The sequence below is a fragment of the Macrotis lagotis genome, chromosome 2 (genome assembly GCF_037893015.1).
Source record: "Macrotis lagotis isolate mMagLag1 chromosome 2, bilby.v1.9.chrom.fasta, whole genome shotgun sequence".
NCBI lineage: Eukaryota > Metazoa > Chordata > Mammalia > Peramelemorphia > Peramelidae > Macrotis > Macrotis lagotis.
The window spans coordinates 243,476,585-243,494,518 of record NC_133659.1 but is presented as its reverse complement, the minus strand read 5'-3'; the positions used below and the strand labels follow the sequence as shown (position 1 = coordinate 243,494,518).

General features: G+C 34.7%; 1 protein-coding gene across 5 annotated transcripts in view; it reads right to left on the bottom strand.

Annotated features, from left to right (window-relative positions):
- The window catches only part of NDEL1 (nudE neurodevelopment protein 1 like 1), an 88,081-nt gene that overhangs the window by 10,635 nt on the left and 59,512 nt on the right, over positions 1-17,934 (bottom strand). For all 5 annotated transcript variants that reach the window (XR_012476068.1, XM_074225588.1, XM_074225585.1 and 2 more), the window contains 4 exons: positions 14,912-15,048; positions 11,963-12,136; positions 7,461-7,552; positions 5,151-5,302 (listed from right to left, as the gene is read on the bottom strand). Coding sequence is in view for 4 of the 5 variants with exons in the window: in XM_074225588.1 (XP_074081689.1) it covers positions 5,151-5,302; positions 7,461-7,552; positions 11,963-12,136; positions 14,912-15,048 (555 nt within the window). In the remaining variant the exon portion in view is untranslated. The remainder of the gene's footprint in view (positions 1-5,150; positions 5,303-7,460; positions 7,553-11,962; positions 12,137-14,911; positions 15,049-17,934) is intronic.

Below are 17,934 nucleotides of genomic sequence, written 5' to 3'. Positions count from 1 at the left end.
CCAAAACTGCTCTACTATGTATCTCTTTATGAACTTCCTTCAGCTTTCATTATTGTTCTTTTTAAAAAATTTTTACTCTTTCCTTTGGGGGGGGCACCACTCTATTCCCCCAATACCCCAATAACTTCCCACCCCCCAAAAAAAGCTCTCCCTTATAATAAATACTGTCAAGAAAAACAAATCTATACAATGGGTGTGGTCATTTATTCATTTATTTTTTTCTGTCACAGTCAACTGTTGTGACTGGTTTAAATCAGTAAGTAGTTGTATAATCCAAGCCAAGGGTAGAGCAAAAACTTCAGGGACATTTTAAGGCTAGTCTACCTCTGTAAGTGAAAGCCTGTAACCCCTGGCAATTTGTTTTTGAGGGAGAACCAATGGCAGAATATACCTCTTTTCATTAACTGATACAATAGGGAAGAACTAAGAATTGTTGGGAGGAAGGGGAATAGGCTTAATGTGAATGTGGCAATCTACATATTGTGTAGAATTAATAATAGTAAAGCCATAATTAGCCAAAAAATTCAAATAATCAGAATTTTTCTACAATCTATAAGCTAATAGAGACTTAAGTTTACTTCAGGATGTGTTCCAGGACCAGTAGAATTACAACCTATGATCCTAAAGCTTCTGTATCTAACTAACCATTTTGCAAAATGGCAACCTTCATGAAGATGCCCTTGAAACACTACATAATACCGAATCATTAAATAAAAGATTCCATTATCATTCATATACCATACTGTGGCAGAAAATGTTTTTTACAAATGTATAACAGCACAGGCTGAAACGAAAAGGAGTTCCTGATTATGCCATAATTAACAAGAACATGCAATTAGCCAAATACCCTATTTACCAAGGTATATCTACTAAATCCTACTTCTAATCTGTTTTTTTTTTTAGATTTTTTGCAAGGCAAATGGGGTTAAGTGGCTTGCCCAAGGCCACACAGCTAGGTAATTATTAAGTGTCTGAGACCGGATTTGAACCCAGGTACTCCTGACTCCAGGGCCGGTGCTTTATCTACTACGCCACCTAGCCGCCCCAAGGAAAACTCTTTTACCAACACTGATCTGCCCCTGCTTTGCAACTCAGAAGACTGAGAGGCTAAGTTACTTTTTCCTAAGGTCATATTCACATATAGTACATGTCAGAGGAAAGACTTGAACCCAGGTCTTCTGGACTTCAAAAGTCAGCTCTCTATTCATTTTTCTTTATTTACAATTCTGCCCCTCAAAAGATGAAAAATAAACATAAAAAGACAGTCGTTTCAATTGCTTCTAATTCTTCTCCCTGAACAATTTCCTCAAGTGCTTTCTTTCTAATGTTGGCAAAGTGGTACTTCTTTCAGAGTGGAGCAGACTGGAGCTGGCGCAGTGGATAGAGCACTGGCCCTAGAGTCAGGAGTATCTGAGTTCAAATCCGGCCTCAGATACTTAATAATTACCGAGTTGTGTGATCTTGGGCAATTCACTTAACCCCATTGCCTTGTAAAGAATAAACAAACAAAAAAGAAAGAAAGATGGAGCAGACCAAGAAAGACAACTATAAAACTTTTTTTTCTAACAAAGCTGCAATTTACTGAGTTCTACCTCCTCTGCAGAGAGACACCAGCCCACCCCCTTGTCTTGACACTGTCAGGTAGGCAGTCAAAAAAAGTTTAGAAAGTGTTTACTGGGGGCGGCTAGGTGGCGCAGTGGATAAAGCACCAGCCCTGGAGTCAGGAGTACCTGGGTTCAAATCCGGTCTCAGACACTTAGTAATTACCTAGTTGTGTGGCCTTGGGCAAGCCACTTAACCCCATGTGCCTTGAAAAAGAAAAAAAAACCGAAAAAAAAAAAACCTAAGAAAGTGCTTACTAAGGGCCAGGCACTGTACTAAGCACTGGTGATTAAAAATAAAATAAAAAGGTAAAAATATAGTACCTGCCCTTCAGAGGCATGCATTCTGTTTAAAAGGACAGAAGGAATAGAAGATGAAAAGAAATAAAGAAAGCTTCATTGTAGAGCCTGCCCTACAATGCAAACGACACACAGAAGTTACAGGATCATTATACCTTCAAAATTTACAGTATAAAGTCAAAAAGACCTTAGTTCTCAAAGGGAAGCAGTGGGTGAAAAAGTTCTCTGAGATTATCTCCAATTTGTCAAGTCTATAGCTTGTTTGACATAATATTTTTTCTTTCTGGTCATTTTTGAATTTACACTAAAACTTTCTTAAAATGTATATGCTCTTCAGTACCATTACCAATTACTGGGCCAGTGCTGTGAATAAAGTGACATACAAAAGAATGTTAATAACTGGCCCTGGAGTCAGGAGTACCTAGGTTCAAATACGGCCTCAGACACTTAATAATCACCTAGCTGTGTGGCCTTGGGCAAGCCACTTAACCCTGTTTACCTTGCAAAAATCTAAAAAAAAAAAAAAAAAGTTAATAACCAACACAATTTTCCCCATCAAAATTTATTCTTTGACTTTTGTTTTTGCAAGGCAGTGGAGTTAAGCTTTGACTTCTTTTTGAATCACTCTCTCTCCTTCCCTACTTCTACCCCCTTTCTGAGAACAAAGTCTGAGCTAGAGTCAAACACACTTTGTTCAATGAGTAATATGAATCCCAGAGAGATAAAATGCTTGAAAATGCAGCAAAATAGTCATAGAAGTAGACTTGAATCCATATACAGAAGAGCTTATATCACTAACTGATGCATTTAAAGAGTTGTGTTAGAGAAAAGAAAAAAACAAAATACTAATCAATACTATGATTTCATATAGTTGAATAAAAATTCATCAAGTAACAATACTACCAACACAAAGGCCTGCAAGTGTTACATATTCATCTCGTGTTGAATGAAACAAGAATCAAATTCCCTAGAGATAGACCCAAATTATATAAGCTGACCCTGGCAGAAAGGCTTTCTTGGTGCCACAGTTATCAATAGATTAGTCAAAAAGTATTTATTAAATAACATGCCAGACACTAATGCTTCTATGTCCACGTTTCCAAAATGCCACTGGAAGGTATTGAACCCATGTCCTATTAAACAATCTCTTAGCCCTATGCTTGCTGCCTAGAGAACAGGTCAAAGAAGCAAGATGATAGAAAAGAAGCTAACTCATAAATAAGGAAAAAAGATAGGAATCTTAATAGCTATCAAAGAAGTCCTTTAGAGTTATTTGTAGAGAGAAGGAAATGGAGAGGTCAAGAGAAAAGAACATGGAAGATGAAATGTTAGAAATGTTTCAGAATGGTAAGACTTAGATATTATTCAGTCTAATCAATATGTCACCCATAGAAACAGCCATCAATAGTCATCTATAGAGAAATGTCCTCAAGGCTGGTAAAGATTATGTTGATAATCTTTTTCCATTAGAATTTCAATAAAAAATATAATTTTAAATCTCCTGAGTTTTTTTTATTTTAATCATAAACAATGCAATTAAAAATTTTAATACTGTTCCAAAGTTGGCATATAATGACAAATATTAAATGGCAATAAATGAATCTCAGGTTAACTGAAGTCAGAGAGGGTGTCTGTCCACTTGCCCAGAAGAAGCATCAGAGTACCATCTGACCTCCATTTGAGTCCTCCCAGCCCACTAGGAATTAATATGACATCTGACTCATATTTATCTTCCTTCATGTTTTTAACTAGTCTTATTTTCTTAACCATAATTCAGTGCCCTGAGAAAGGGACAGAGCATAAGCAAATAAAGTTCCTAATCTATAGAAGAGTTAGAGCTCCCAAAATTTATCTATAGCTAAGGTGATTAGAGCCTATCTATTTTCCCACCAGAAATATTTTGACTGATTGTTAGTCAATCCACAAAATTATCTTCAGACCATACTATATTATAATGCTAGTACACACAAACAATATTGTACTGATTACCCCAAACCAAGACTTAAGACATTGCTTCTATGTGAAAGTATGTTGAGTTCTAGTTCAAAATCTTCCTTCATCCTCCCATCATCTACCCATTCCTCTTCCCCCTATTCCCATCAAGTTAATAGGCTTCCTATAACTAGAGACAATTTCATATAATCTGAACTGCAAAATGAGAATGGAATTCTGGATTGTAGCTAATTTGATTTCCATTCTTCTTGATTGGAATACATATTAGTTAGTATGTCTCTAAGATAACAAAGCACTTGATCAGTGAAATTATGGTTTAATTTCAGCTCCCATGGAATAGAATTAAAAGGTTTGATAGACTTTCTAGAAAACATGACTCAAAATGGAGAGAAAATAACTATTGTATTAGAGAAAATCTGAAGTTACTAGATAAAATCGGATAGTTTCCAATACCCAAAACTTATATAAAGGATGTCCCTTTATTTTCTCCATAGCACTTGAGATAAACAGAAACCTTCACAAAAAATTTTATCTTCTCTGTTCCCTTAAAATCAGAGTAAAATATAGCCACTCTTCAAGTCTGCCTGAAAAATTATTCATATGATGTCAGAAATATGACCAAAAAATTCCAAGAGATAAAGAAAAATTACTTATTTTATGCAAAAACAGTAAAAAAAAAAAACTACTTTTAGAGTAGGTTTAAATATGCCTGAGGTTAACACACTTCATATAATTGTTACAGCAAATAAGAGAAACAAAAATACAGGCTCCCTTTTTAAAGTCTATGAAATCTTATAATAACTAATGCTTTGCTTTCACAGGGAAAATTGGGAGAAAGTTATATTTAGTGATAGAAAGAAATGCCTCAAAAGCTATTGAATCAGAGGTGCCTTTAGAAGCATTTATTTCTTTCACCTAGCCCAAAGTTTCTTCTTTGGTGAATCAATAAGAAGAGCATGATCCCCATTGGTCAAGTAAGGCAACTCTGGTAAATTACATTCTTAAATGAGTCTATTATCTTGTACATGAATTCCAATGTTTGGACAGAGGTCTAAAGGGAGTAAGATATAGTAAGTCTAATTTGGTTAATAATGAGATATCATGCAGATCTCAGGGGATCTGTATTAAATTTAACAAGTTTCCATTGGTTTATACTTTCTGGATTTGTGCAACTAAGTATATTTATGTATCAAATGTTCAAGTGCACCAAGTTTCACTAAATAGACTTAGTCATTCAGCAATTTTTCCTGATGTCTTACTCAAAAAAAATTAATTCATATGTTATTTAGAACTTACCCTTTATCAAAGAAAGATGTATGCCCTGAACGAGAGAACTTTGTGCTGTTGCTATTCACCAGGCCACAATTAACATTCCCTGAAATATAGGATTTCCGTGATGCTTGATCCTTTGCAAAATTCCTGCAAGCAGCTAATTTGGATTCTAAGGCCTAAATAAAAAAGAATAATTTGCTTGTCAAAACAGTATCTGCATATTAGAACCTGTATTTCAAACCATTTTTCTTGGATAATTGACACCATTCTCCCATTTTATGACAAACTTAGAAAAACTAGAGCTAACATCAAATATTAAGTAGCTAATAAAATAAGTTTCTTTGTAAGGAGCTTAAAACACTTTATAAATTTAATGAATCATTACGTAAGAATTCTCTGGGGGTGGCTAGGTGGCGCAGTGGATAAAGCACCGGCCTTGGAGTCAGGAGTTCAAATCCGGTCTCAGACACTTAATAATAACCTAGCTGTGTGGCCTTGGGCAAGCCACTTAACCCCATTTGCAAAAACCTAAAAAAAAAAAAAAAAAAATCTCTGAAGAAGGACTATAGTACCCAACCCTAACAACTAATAAAAGTTGTAACAAGGATGGCAAGGTGGCACAAGTGGATTGAGCACCGGCCCTGGAGTCAGGAGTACTCGAGTTCAAATCTGAACTCAGACACTTAATAATTACCTAGCTGTGTGGCCTTGGGCAAGCCACTTAACCCCATTGCCTTGCAAAAACTAAAAAAAATAAAAAATAAATAAAAATTGTAACAAAAAAAGTGGTTAAAAGCAGGGATGAACTTCACTCCTAATTCTCTATCTGGTCTTCAACTCAACAAAATGTATACTTCTTACATGGGAGTGATAATAAAAATTTTAACATTATTTAAACATCTCCTTTGAGCTCTTATAAATATAGTTAGTTTTTTTAGATTAGACAGATAGTAAAAGAGTTGTAATTTAAACCCAAGTCAAACTCCAATCTGAAATTAAAAGGAAATCTATTTTACACAAAACTAAAAAAGTTTTACTAATATTGTTAGACTTTAGTATATCTTCATCTTATACTTCATGTCTAGAATTAAAATGTTAACAAAAAAGTAAATTTTGGTGGGTTCTCATACGGTCCCTAAAAACTTTGGCTTTCTGCCAAAATGGAGAAATCATGTTAACTTATATGATCAATTTCAACTCCCATGGGCAAATAAGGCACAGAGAAAAAAAAAAAGAAAGAATAATTTTTGTAATAAACAATGACTAAAAGGAGCTATGGACACATGCATGGTATAATAGTTCACAAATATGTCACACTTTAAGGTTTACAATATACTCACAACTATTCACAAAATATTTAAACAATTGTTTTGAGAAATTAGTTTGAATTCCAATCCATAATTTTAAATAATATTTTATTTTCCACAATTACATGCAAAAAAATTTTTAACATTCATTCTAAAAAATGTTTTAAGTTCCTAACCTCTCTCTCACTTTTCCTGAGACAGTAAACAATTTGATACATATTATATATGTGCAAGAATGCAAGATATATTTCTATATCAGGCATGCTGGGAAAGAAGACACAAACTAAATTGGAAGCGAAAAATGGAAAAAAATAAAGTGAAAAATATTATGCTTTGATTTGGAAAAAAATAAAGTGAAAAATATTATGCTTTGATTTGCATTTCAGATTCTATTTGTTCTCTGGCCGTGTACAGTACTTTCATCAAAAGTCTTCTAAAACTGTCTTGGATCACTGTATTGCAGAGAATAATGAGCTCTTTCCCAATTTCCACTCCATTATTTTTAAAATTTTATTTATTTAAGGCAATGGGGTTAAGTGACCTGCCCAAGGTCACACAACTAGGCAATTATTAAGTGTCTGAGGCAGGATTTAAACTCAGGTCATCCTGACTCCAGGAACAGTGTTCTATCCACTGCGCCACCTAGCTGTCCCCTCCACTCCATTATTTTAAAGAGAACTTTCAACCAACAATGAATCTAAGATGGTGAACCTGAACTCCTTCCCATTTCCCATTTACCTCAAAAGGTTTATTGTGATAAGCACCAAGGCAGGAAAAGGAGGAGAGGTGAAAAACTCAATCAAATGAATAATTAAGTTTGAGTGATCATGCCTTGCTAAAAAACCAAAAAACTGAAATATGGAGTTAGTTTTCTATTAAAAAGTCTAGACTATATCCTATGGTTTCTCAGTTTAGATTTTTAAAAAACATCTAAACTATTTAATATCTCATCTATTATGTTGCTTCCAACATAATAGAGTAACTACATGGTAACTGAAACTTAAAAGGATAAAAGATGAGTGCTCACCCCTACTTTCCGCAAGAGATCCCCCACAATATTTAATGCTGATATCCTTGCAGAAGGAGTTAATGGGCTAGTACCAAATCCATTTGGTATACCTAGAGGGAAAAAGTTTTGTACATAATACATTTACTCATCAAAAGCATAACATTATATAACTCCTACTCCTACTTTTTTAGGATTAAATTAGTCCTAGATGTACATACATGTCCCTCTCTCTCTCGTGTCTCCTGCTTCAAAGGCAACATAGCAAAACAGATTCAGCATTGGCATAAGTCATAACCAGGTTTACCACAGATTTTGCTCTCTATTGAAAGCAAAAATAAACTATAAAGCTATATAGAATAGATTTTGTAGATGTTAAACTGTTTAGATACACACACCTTTAGCCTGTGCTCTCATCTATACAATATATAACTACCAATTTCAAAATTGAATTTTGCTCATGCAATTCTAAGAATAACTGAAGTATTTTCTGCTCCCCTAAACACTTTAAATATATTATCTCATTTGAAAATGCAGAAAGCTCATTTTGGAGATAAAATACAGAGATTTAAGAACTTTACCAAGGCACAAGAGAAAATGCTAGATGGGTAGATGGAACAGGCACAGGAAAATGTGAGGGGAAATATGTCTAAAGTTATATACTAATTTTTATTTCTTTAGCCAAGACTATCAAGTTGAAATTTTATGTAGATGAGAAAAGGGAACGTGTCTACTCTCCTGAAAAAGTCAAAACACAAATAAAATAAATAAGAACAAATTCTCCGAAAAGTTCTACTCCAATGTTTCATTATACTATAGATTTGATTCCACCCCATCCCCTTTCTTTACAGTGATTTCAAAATGCTAGTACAAGGGGCAAAAGTATGCTAAGAATCATATTTTTTTATCCCAAATAATACAATTGAATAAGTACCATTATTTTGTAGTCTTCAACTTGACTGAAACTTGTCTTAGTTTTTACATAAAACTCATTTATACTAAAAAATTCTACAAAGTAAAAAGCATAGTTAAGTCACCTAAAATCAAATGCTATTATTATAATATACAATGGGGAAACTCTAGAAGCTTTACTAGTACTCCAGGAGTAAAATTAAGGATTGCCTCTTTCTCTGATGTTATTTAATTCAATTCTAGAAATACTAGCAAAAAAACAAGGGGGAAAAAATTAAAGGTATAAAGATAAACAAAGAAGAGATAAGACTACCCCTTTTTACTAATGACATGATGATTTACTATTAAAGGCAGCAAGATTTAGTAAGCACAAGAGAGCTGGCTTTAGGGAAGATCTAAATTCTATCCTTGCCTCAAGTATTGTACTGACTGCATGACCCTGAGACTATTACTACCAGTACATGAGACACTATAAAGATTTTAAACTTTCTAAGATTTAAAATTGCAGAATAAGTGCTTATCTGCATTAATTAGAAGGACTTTCTTCAACTGGTAATTCCCTATATCAATGAAAGTACAGGTCTAGCCCATCTCTCTGTACTTATGATGATGTTTTAAAAATCCTAGTGAATTATCAAGACAAGTTTAACAATGTAAAGATTAACAGACTGCTATCTGTGGGGAAGAGGAAAGCAAGATTAGGGGAAAAATTGTAAAATTCAACATAAATAAATAAAATCTAGGAAAAAAAAAGACAAGTTTCAATCAAGTTGAAGACTACAAAATAAACTAACAGATATCACTGTTTCTATGTAACAAAAAGAAAATAGAAGGCACAGTACTAGAAAGTTCTATTCAAAGTAAACACAAAATACATAAAATACCTGGGAATATCTATAAAATAAGAATTACAAAAAAATTCCTTAAAGAAACAAAGGACAATTTAAATAACTGAGAGGGATATTTGGCATTCAAGGGTAAAATAGAACTACCTAAATTAAATTTAATATTTAATGCTATAGGGGGCAGCTAGGTGGCTGCAGTAGATAAGAGTACCAGCCCTGGAGTCAGGAGGACCTGAGTTCAAATCCGACCTCAGACACTTAATAATTACCTAACTGTGTAACCCTGGGCAAGTCACTTAACCCCATTGCCTAGTAAAAACAGAAACAAAAAAAAAAATTTAATGCTATAGAAATCAAACTGCCAAAGGGATGACATAGCACAAAGCTAGACAAAATAACAACAGAATTTATTTGGAGGGTCAACAGATCTTGAATATTAAGGATTTTTTAAAAGGAGGAACAATACTTCCTTATCTTAAAACTGTATTATAAAGTTGTTATCAAAGCTATTTTGTACTAGTTGAAAACATAAAAGTACATCAAAACATCAGAATAGACAAGGAAAAATTAGAAATAATTTAACCCAATAATAGTATCAAGAGAACTCAAAAATATATCTAGAAAAAGAACTCCCTATATGATGAAAATAATTGCACAAACAAGAAAGTAGTCTGGTGGAAATTAGCTTTGGACATCAACTCTCACCATGGACTACAATAAATAAAAAAAGACTTCATAACCTGAATATTAAAAATCACACCACAAAAAAATTAGGAAAAAATAGTATATTATAATGCCTTTCAAAGTAATAACTAAAGGGAAATTTTTAAGCAATGAGTCAAAATTTATTGGCTATAAGTTCAAAAAGAGTTCTAAGTTTCTTTTCCTTTATTCTAGATTTGGTAATGAGTATTTTATTCATTTAAAACACACTGGGTTGGAAGTTACTTAAGAGTTTTTTCATTCCAGTTCTGAGGACTTATAACCTAAGGCCTGAGCTAAACTATGCTATTAACAACCCCAATCACAACCCACAAGGGAGGGCAAAATTCAAATAAAACAAATAGAACCTCTGAAACTGCTTTAAGATTTGCCCTAAACCTTAAACAAATGACAGGAGAGAAAAAAAGATAATATGTTGCTGAAAGGACTCAAAGCTGCTTTGGCTGATTGGGGATAAATGCCTTTCAAAAAGCTACACCTTGGGGACCGCAAGGTGGCACAGTGGATAGAGCACCTGCCCTGGAGTCAGGAGTATACCTGAGTTCAAATCCGACCTCAGACACTTAATTACCTAGCTGTGTGGCCTTGGGCAAGTCACTTAACCCCCATTTCCCTTACAAAAAAATTCTAAAAAATAAAATCAAAAATTAAAAAAAAAAGCTACACCTCATTACTGGAGAGTCTTTGGGAGCCAGAAGGAAATCGATGGTAAGGTAACTTAGAACAAAGTCCTTTTGGTGGAGTGGAAATACAGTACCTAGGGCAAAGTGAGATATTTGATCCTCTCTCTTTTCTCTCTTAATTCTCCCACTTATTCTTAATACCTTTCCCATTCTGCTTCTCTCCATTTCTAAATCAATCTCTCTCTCTCTCTCTCTGCTTTTCCTTTGCTTAGATGTTTGTTCCCCCTTTAAGTCACTCTCTTTGGTTTCCTCTTTTCCCTGGATGTTCTCTACCTGCAACTACAGTATACAGTATATTTTTATTATTTATTTCAGGATTTAATAAAAATTTTATATACTCTGTTTAATTTAAAAACATATTAGTTGGGGCTGGCTAGGTGACATAATGGATAAAGCACAGGCCCTGGAGTTGGGAGTACCTGGGTTCAAGTCAGGTCTCAGACACTTAATAATTACCTAGCTGTGTGGCCTTGGGCAAGCCACTTAACCCCATATGCATTGCAAAAAAACAAAAAAAAATTTAAAAAAATATTAGTTTTTCCTCTCAAAATGTTTTTTTGATTTGTACATTTCCCCTATGTTTTCTTCTGGCAGGTCCACTCATCCAAAAGTGGGTTATACTCGCTCTTTTTGGTTTCTAAGTCCTTAATAACCTGGCCCTTTTTATGCTTATTCCTTTTTCTTCTCTACCTATGTTGGAGACACTTTTCCAGATTCTATGTCCCAAATGCCTGGTAGAGTCTCATCTCCACCTCTTGACTTCTTTCAAGTCTCAGTTAAATTCCAACCTTCTTCAAGAAGCCTTTTCCCAGTGTAGTATAACCGTAGCTCCTTCTGAGACTACCCCCAAATTTTCCTATGTCGTGTTTGAACATAGTTGGTTTGCGTGTTTTCTCTCTCATTAAACTGAGCTTGTCGAGAGTAAAAGTTATTTTTTTCCTTCAGTTTTGCTTTCTTGGTAAACCTAGCACTTAGCACTTTGCCTGGTTCATATTAGGCACTTAATAATGCTGGTTGACCTACTGACTGGGGAGTGTTCTACCCTTTTAATAAAGACTCATTTAAACAACATATTTGATAGAGAGCAGGCTTCCAAGTCAGGAAAGTCTAGTTCCAAGCTGTACCTCCTGGTTATGTGATCTGGAAAGTCAACCTCTAAGGGCCTCAAGCAACTCTCTAAGATTACAAATTGCAGAATAGGTATCAATCTGAACTGGTAAAATTAATTTTTCAAACAAGAGTTCCCTTAGAAGTTATCAATATGCCAAAGATACCATAAATCTGATCTATCAACATATTCAAATAGCCTGCTTAATCATCAAATTATTCTAAGTTGATTATTCTACAAGAAATTACAAACCTTTTGGTGAAGAAAAGCTGTTCTCTGTCCCTTTCCCCACAGGAGTGGCTGGCAAAGAAAGGGAGGCCTGTACAGCAGAATCCATTTTTTCACAATCTAGAGTTGGAGAACTAGGAGCCGACTTTCTGGTTACTTCCTGTTGCCTTTCACGTACTGCTAGTTCTTGTCTTAAATCTACAATTTAAGGGGGGGAAAATTTGATAGTTAAACTATAGTAACAGAGTCAAAGCATAGAATAACATTCTAAAAGTTCTATCTGAATGGACAGCCACCACGAATATACACATTCTTTCAATAATGTTTCAATTATAAATTCTCTAAACCATTCAAATTTCTCTTATTTATTTAATCAGAAGTTAGCTACTGGGTTAATATAATGACTCAAGTATTTAAATGATGTCTTAGAACTTTAAAAATGTTTCTTCAGTCCTGCTTCCAGGCTGGTACCACAACCATCATCCAGAGGAGCAAGAGCTGTGGAGAAGGAGCCCATTATTATCAATATCCACCTTCTACAATCAGGGTGGTAACCCTAAAAGCCCTAGAAATAGCAGCACTACCTCGTAGCACTACTTCTAATCTGTCCCAAAGAGAATAGCTCCTGTAGAGATGTTGAAGTTACCATATCCTTGGCAGCCACAGTTACTAAAGACCCATTAAAAAATAGTTCTTAACACCTGGACGCTATCAAAACATTTTAGATTTGACATCTGAAAATGATGGGGTTTTATTAACGGGAACAAAACCAATGATTAAGTATTACCACGTGCCTTATTGCATAATAAGATTCACTAAAGCCTTTTGATCTAACTTATAGAGGAAACCTATATATTTTGTGTCTAATAGGATTATGAACTCCTTGAGAGAAGAAATTGTTTAAGCATCCCCACTGCCTAGTGATATTTGTCCTTCATTTTCAAAGAACACCAAGCAAAAAATGATGCCATGACAAGCACATGAATTGAATCTGAGTGAGGGGGTGCTGTGCTAAGTCACTAGTCTCACTTTCTCTTCCAGAGACATCTAGGTTCAGTGACCAGGTATGAATCACGACTTGAGAAGGCCCTGGATAAGAGGCAATCAGGGTGTCAAGTATCTGAGGCTGAATTTGAACTACCATCCTCCTAATTCCAAGGTCACTGTTCTATCCACTGGGCCACTTAGCTGCCCTTTCTCCCACTGCCTAACACTACATTAGACATAGTATACACTTAAATGCTTTTTCATTCATTCAAAAACTGTTAAGTGCCTCTATGTTTGAAATCTTCAGAATAATTACCTGTGCCATTGCAAACTCAGCTTCAAAAAAAAAAAATCAGGATAAGCCAAAAATACATTCAGTGATTGGCTGAAAATAAATTTAAAATATTTTATCTCTTCTTAATTGCTTTTCTGAAAAAGTAATGGAATTTATGTTCTACTACTAACAGGATTATTTTTCTCTTAACATACTAACAAGAAAAATTTTAAAAAGATACCAATGAAGAAAACAGAAAGGAAGAAGCAATGTTTTTTGGTGGGTTTTTTGATTTTGGAAAGCAAATGGGGTTAAGTGGCTTGCCCAAGGCCACCCAGCCAGGTAATTATTAAGTGTCTGAGGCCGAATTTGAACTCGGGTACTCCAGACTTCAGGGCCGGTGCTCTATCCACTGTGCCACCTAGCCACCCTGAAGCAATGATTTCATTTAAAAAAATACATCAAATATTTTTAAATGGCTTCCTGAAGATTAAAATAACAGAACTAAATCCCTCCAATGGATTAAAATCTTAAGACTTCAAACACCCTAGTCCAAGGAATTACTATCAACAATGATTTCTCTTTAGTTAACACTAGACATTTTAAAAATCTTTCTCCTTGATGATTTCTCTAGCACATTTAACATTCAATTTATTCCTTAATTTTGCTCCTTTACTTCAATGATAATGATAGTACCCGGTTCTCTCCCTATGTCTATAATTCCTTCTATTGGTTCCATTGTGTTTTCTCTATCCTTTAACCCATTATGTTCATCTTATAAGACTTGAATTTCTGCTTTTCTCCCACTAAGAACTAATTCATATTCTCCTATGAATTCAACAGCTACCTTTTGACTAAGGACTCCCAAAACTATATCAAGTTGGGGTGACTAGATGGCGCAGTGGATACAGCACCAGCTCTGGAGTCAGGAGTACCCGAGTTCAAATACGAACTCAGACACAAAATAATTACCTGGCTGGGTGGCCTTGGGCAAGCCACTTAACCCTATTGCCTTGCAAAACAAAACAAAACTATATCAAGTTATTTATGAACTAATGGAGATTTTTGAAGCCATGGGCTCCTTAAGGAAAAAATAGAAGTTAGAAAAAAGAAGCTGTAAGTTTTAGTCATAGATTGACGTATAGAAGAAAATTCTGAAGCAGGAAAAAGAAAGGACACAGTAGAGTATATCTAAATAGAAATGAATTGCAAATATTTGAAAACAGAACTAGAGTTCAAGTAAAAATTACAGGCTAGAAATATAGATGTATAACTCAAAAAGATAAAGTCCCTGAGAATAAGATTTGTTCTTTTAAGAGAGCAAAAAACCACCAAATACTCACAGGAAAATGTAAGGATCAGGAAAAAGTAATAGAAAGTAAAATAATAAAAGTAATAACAGCAGCTAACATTTATACATAAGCTTTTAAAATTTGCAAAGTGCTTTACAAAACATATTGTCTTACTTAATCCTTCCGATCCTGACAACAATCCTGTGAGGTAGGCATTATTATGATTTCCACTTAACAGATAAGGAACCTAAAACTGAAACGTGATTTGTCCAAGAACAGACAGTTAGTAAATCTGTGAGTCAGGATTCAAATTCAGATCTTCCTTCAAATCTATTGCTTTGTTCACTATGCCACATGGATGCCATATAGAATGTGAAAAAGCATTTTGGACCAATCACTGCAGGAAAAAACAAACTGTACCTCTTGCTTCATCCTTTAGCCTCTGTACAGAAACCAGCAAAGATTCTTTTTCATCAAGTTCACTTTCCAAAAATGCATTTCGCTCAATGGCTTGATTCAGCCTTTGTTCAAAGTCTTCCAGTGAAACTATTGTAGCCCTAAAAATAAAGGCCGAAATATTTTTTCATGAAATAAAGTGTTTACATGCAACATATGCAAATAGTTAAGACAAAACAAAATCATTCCATTTTTTACTTTTGATTATTCCACCCAAAATAATTTCTCTCCCTCTCCCTCTGAATTCAGACAGCCTGTACTATTTGTCATAAGATCATATAGTGTAGCAGATAAAGCAAGGGAAGTAGATATGAAACTTAGATTAAAGTATTGCCTCAGAAGTTCATTAGCTATATGATCAAAGGAAAGTCACTGACTGTTAGGTTCTTTAAGAAAAATAATTTCTAAGATCTTTTTGTATTCTTCACCTGCCACCCCACCGCCATCCTGGGAATATTGTTTATTATGCATGCAGATGGTATGGAGTACTCACATAGCCAGAGATTTTAAAATGAACCCAGTTCAGAATATATGCTCAATAAATAGCTGATTGACTAATAAAAGAAGTATCAGATACCTACTGTAGTTTCTAAGTCTCACTCTTTACCTCTGTCAAGAACACCCATTTTAAGGATTTTTGTCCATACAATGGAGATGGAAAGTTCAGATAAGGAAGCAGCAGGACTGTCCTGACTCTTTTTTTTTCCTTAGGTTTTTGCAAAGCAATGGGAGTTAAGTGGCTTGCCCAAGGCCACACACAGCTAGGTAATTATTAAGTGTCTGAGACCAGATTTGAACTCAAGTACTCCTGACTCCAGGGCTGGTGCTCTATCCACTGGGCCATCTAGCGGCCCCCTGTCCCTGACTCTTAAGATGGAACACACAGAAGGTCATTTTGAGACTTCAGTCTCAAAATTCAGCTGAAGAACGTGGCCTTACTTCTATCACAGATACTGAAGACTCACAAGAAAATGCAGAGGATTCTTCTCCTTTAAAAAGTCAGCAAAGGTGCTGACATTCATTCTAGGATATTAGTGCTAATCCCAAAATGACTAAAGAAAAAAAGGCTCAAAAGGTCTGAATTCTTCATTGGAGCAACCTGAGATTTCCTTATTTATTTTTTGTCTTGCTTGTGTCATGCTGGAATCTTTAATGCCACTGATTTTGATCAAATTATGGCATTACCTGAATCACCTATTTACTCTGTCCTAGCTGCATCTTCCTTGGTTTTGAAAAACAGAACATTTTCCCATGGATAAGTGATTAAAGCATAAGGTTAAAGAGTTCTGCAAAACATAATGGGAAGTTATTAAAAAACCACACAAAAGACTGTTCCAAATCACCAATAAGAAAAATGTCTATCAAAACAATGCTCAAGTTTCACATCATACCCAGGAAATTGGCAAATCTAATAAAAGATGGAAACAGTCCATGTCTGGAGGAATTGTGGAAACACAGGCACATGAATATACTATGGTAAATTGTAAAAAGATAAAAACCACTTTGAAAAGAAATCTAGAATTATGCAAAGCAATTTGAATAAAATATCCATACACTTTGATCTAGATATCTCACTACAAAGTATATAGCCCAAGGCCAAAAATAGAAGAGTTAAGTCCTATAGGAATATCTTTTCTTGTAGTAAAGAACTAGAAACAAATTTGATTCCTACTGATTGGAGAATAGTTCAATCAAATTATGGCACATGAAAACAGTGAAATATCAGTACCCAATTTAAAATAAAGAATATGAGGGACACAGAAAAAAAACTAGAAGACAAAATGAGGTAATATAACCAGAGCTAGGAAAACAACATCAGTCTTCAAGGTTTATTAAGCATTCACGCTAAATGCTAGGGCTGCAAAGAAATTAAAAATTGTTTCTGCTCTCCACATTTTAATGAGTAAGACCATGAAAGATGAAAATAATGAAGATCAAATAACTAAATAACATACAATATGTGTACTCAAGAAGGGAAAGAACTAGAAGTTAAGAGGGTCTGGGAAAAGCCTGTAGTAACCAGGAAGACAGAGAGGGAGTCAAGATGAAATCCTGAAGAAAAGCAGGTAAACTCAAGGCAGAACTGAGGAGGAGAGTATTCTAGGTGCACACGTGCTCTCCCTCTCTCTCACACACACATATGCACATACACATAAATGCGCATGAAGGCAACATATAAACAAAATTTTAAAAGGAAGAAAAAGGATAAATAGGACAGTTGTCCATTTCAAGATTTCTGGCACATCTCTTGCAATTTAAGATTTCTTTATACTTACTGACAAAGGACAAAGATAACATTTTCAAGCTCTTTCAGCTCCTGGAATGAAATTCATCCAAGTTTGAAGACCTGATCTCTTTTTAAATAGTCAGGGTATACCCTTACAAACTTGCCAATCTAAGCTAAAATTTCCTTCCCCCCCCCTTTCCTGAGAGACCATTCTCTTAGCTCAGTTTTAAAAAAGGTAAACATTGTAAACAAAGCAATTATTATTATTAGGGATATTATGGTGAGAGCACTGAACTTAAAAGCAAAGGACATGTGTTTAAATCTTAGCTTTGCTATTTATTACCTGAATGATATCTTTACTTCATCTGTAAAATGAGACGGACTGGAATAAATGATCTGTAAGGTCTATCCCAGCTCTAAATATTAGGTAACTTAGTTTTCTCTCTCAACTGTTAAAATTATCAATGTTTCCTAAACCCTAACCGATTTCTTGTTCACAATATGTCCCTGTTCTGAATAATTTTCACTAAACTCAGACCATGTCAATAATTTATTGCTTTTGACATCATTCACACAAGTTTATGACACTCAAGTTTTACCTGATTCATGTCAAACTGAATGGGAGAGGGAGAGAAGGAGGGAGACCAAAGAAAAGATGTTATTTGTAAAGGGGAAGGGAATCTATATAGTGTCTACTTCTTGCCAGGCTTTGTGCTAAGTGTCGAAGTTAAGTAACTTGCAAAGGGTCACACAGCTGAGG